We start from the raw sequence: 2,790 nt of genomic DNA, 5'->3' as shown, positions 1-2,790 counted from the left end.
ACACTGACTGGTGTCTCTCAGTCCCCTCTCTCTCAGGGAGATATCTGTACACTGACTGGTGTCTCTCAGTCCCCCTCTCTCTCAGGGAGATATCTGTACACTGACTGGTGTCTCTCAGTCCTGTATCTCAGGGTAATAACGATGTGTTTGAGTCACGGCTGTGAGTAATGAGTAAAATTTGTTCTCTGTTGTGTAGCTGTCAATCCTGAGAGAGAACATAGATGTCTCAACGCTGGAAATCCAGAGAATTAAGGAACGGTTTACTGAGGCTCAGCAACAGACACAGAAACAAATGGTGATCAGCTAAAACCAAAATTATCCACTGCTCCCACCTCCCCCGCGCTCTCCCCATAGCCCTGTATCCATCCCCAAACTAATCCCACTGTCCCCGCGCTCTCCCCATAGCCCTGTATCCATCCCCAAACTAATCCCACTGTCCCCCCCGCGCTCTCTCCCCATAGCCCTGTATCAGTCCCCAAACTAATCCCACTGTCCCCCCGCTCTCTCCCCATAGCCCTGTATCAGTCCCCAAACTAATCCCACTGCCCCCCGCTCTCTCCCCATAGCCCTGTATCAGTCCACAAACTAATCCCACTGTCCCCGCTCTCTCCCCATAGCCCTGTATCAGTCCCCAAACTAATCCCACTGCCCCCGCTCTCTCTCCCCATAGCCCTGTATCAGTCCCCAAACTAATCCCACTGCCCCCCTGCTCTCTCCCCATAGCCCTGTATCAGTCCCCAAACTAATCCCACTGCCCCCCTGCTCTCTCCCCATAGCCCTGTATCAGTCCCCAAACTAATCCCACTGCTCCCCGCTCTCTCCCCATAGCCCTGTATCAGTCCCCAAACTAATCCCATTATTCCCCCGCGCTCTCCCCATAGCCGTGTATCAGTCCCCAAACTAATCCCACTGTCCCCACTCTCTCCCCATCGCCCTGTATCAGTCCCCAAACTAATCCCACTGCCCCCGCTCTCTCCCCATAGCCCTGTATCAGTCCCCAAACTAATCCCACTGCTCCCTGCTCTCTCTCCCCATAGCCCTGTATCAGTCCCCAAACTAATCCCACTGTCCCCCCGCTCTCTCCCCATAGCCCTGTATCAGTCCCCAAACTAATCCCACTGCCCCCCTGCTCTCTCCCCATAGCCCTGTATCAGTCCCCAAACTAATCCCACTGTCCCCGCTCTCTCCCCATAGCCCTGTATCAGTCCCCAAACTAATCCCACTGCTCCCTGCTCTCTCTCCCCATAGCCCTGTATCAGTCCCCAAACTAATCCCACTGTCCCCCGCTCTCTCTCCCATAGCCCTGTATCCATCCCCAAACTAATCCCACTGCCCCCCTGCTCTCTCTCCCCATAGCCCTGTATCAGTCCCCAAACTAATCCCACTGCCCCCAGCTCTCTCTCCCCATAGCCCTGTATCACTCCCCAAACTAATCCCACTGTCTCCTCGCTCTCTCCCCATAGCCCTGTATCACTCCCCAAACTAATCCCACGGTCCCCGCTCTCTCCCCATAGCCCTGTATCAGTCCCCAAACTAATCCCACTGTCCCCCGCTCTCTCCCCCATAGCCCTGTATCAGTCCCCAAACTAATCCCACTGTCCCTGCTCTCTCCCCATAGCCCTGTATCAGTCCCCAAACTAATCCCACTGTCCCCGCTCTCTCCCCATAGCCCTGTATCAGTCCCCAAACTAATCCCACTGTCCCCCCGCTCTCTCCCCATAGCCCTGTATCAGTTCCCAAACTAATCCCACTGTCCCTGCTCTCTCCCCATAGCCCTGTATCAGTTCCCAAACTAATCCCACTGTCCCCCCCGCTCTCTCCCCATAGCCCTTTCTCAGTCCCCAAACTAATCCCACTGTCCCCGCTCTCCCCCCATAGCCCTGTATCAGTCCCCAAACTAATCCCACTGTCCCCCTCGCTCTCTCCCCATAGCCCTGTATCAGTCCCCAAACTAATCCCACTGCCCCCCGCTCTCTCCCCATAGCCCTGTATCAGTCCCCAAACTAATCCCACTGTCCCTGCTCTCTCCCCATAGCCCTGGATCAGTCCCCAAACTAATCCCACTGCCCCCCGCTCTCTCCCCATAGCCCTGTATCAGTCCCCAAACTAATCCCACTGTCCCTCGCTCTCTCCCCATGGCCCTGGATCAGTCCCCAAACTAATCCCACTGCCCCCGCTCTCTCCCCATAGCCCTGTATCAGTCCCCAAACTAATCCCACTGTCCCCCCGCTCTCCCCATAGCCTTGTATCCATCCCCAAACTAATCCCACTGCCCCCCGCTCTCTCCCCATAGCCCTGTATCAGTCCCCAAACTAATCCCACTGCCCCCACTCTCTCCCCATAGCCCTGTATCAGTCCCCAAACTAATCCCACTGTCCCCCTGCTCTGTCCCCATAGCCCTGTATCAGTCCCCAAACTAATCCCACTGTCCCCCGCTCTCCCCATAGCCCTGTATCATTCCCCAAACTAATCCCACTGTCCCCCTGCTCTCTCCCCATAGCCCTGTATCAGTCCCCAAACTAATCCCACTGCCCCCCGCTCTCTCCCCATAGCCCTGTATCAGTCCCCAAACTAATCCCACTGCCCCGCTCTCTCTCCCCATAGCCCTGTATCAGTCCCCAAACTAATCCCACTGTCCCCGCTCTCTCCCCATAGCCCTGTATCAGTCCCCAAACTAATCCCACTGTCCCCCTGCTCTCTCCCCATAGCCCTGTATCACTGCCCAAACTAATCCCACTGTCCCCCTGCTCTCTCCCCATAGCCCTGTATCAGTCCCCAAACTAATCCCAC

General features: G+C 56.2%; 1 protein-coding gene across 1 annotated transcript in view; it reads left to right on the top strand.

Annotated features, from left to right (window-relative positions):
* The first annotated feature begins 200 nt into the window (after positions 1–200).
* Positions 201–2,790, top strand: part of LOC132813518 (rab GTPase-binding effector protein 2-like) — a 12,054-nt gene continuing 9,464 nt past the window's right edge. Inside the window, exon 1 of the mRNA XM_060823176.1 lies at positions 201–295. Within this exon, the coding sequence (XP_060679159.1) occupies positions 293–295 (3 nt within the window). The 5' untranslated portion in view covers positions 201–292. The remainder of the gene's footprint in view (positions 296–2,790) is intronic.

Source organism: Hemiscyllium ocellatum, unplaced genomic scaffold (genome assembly GCF_020745735.1).
Source record: "Hemiscyllium ocellatum isolate sHemOce1 unplaced genomic scaffold, sHemOce1.pat.X.cur. scaffold_3765_pat_ctg1, whole genome shotgun sequence".
NCBI lineage: Eukaryota > Metazoa > Chordata > Chondrichthyes > Orectolobiformes > Hemiscylliidae > Hemiscyllium > Hemiscyllium ocellatum.
Note: the sequence above shows the minus strand (reverse complement) of the source record. Positions and strands in the feature narration are given on the sequence as shown.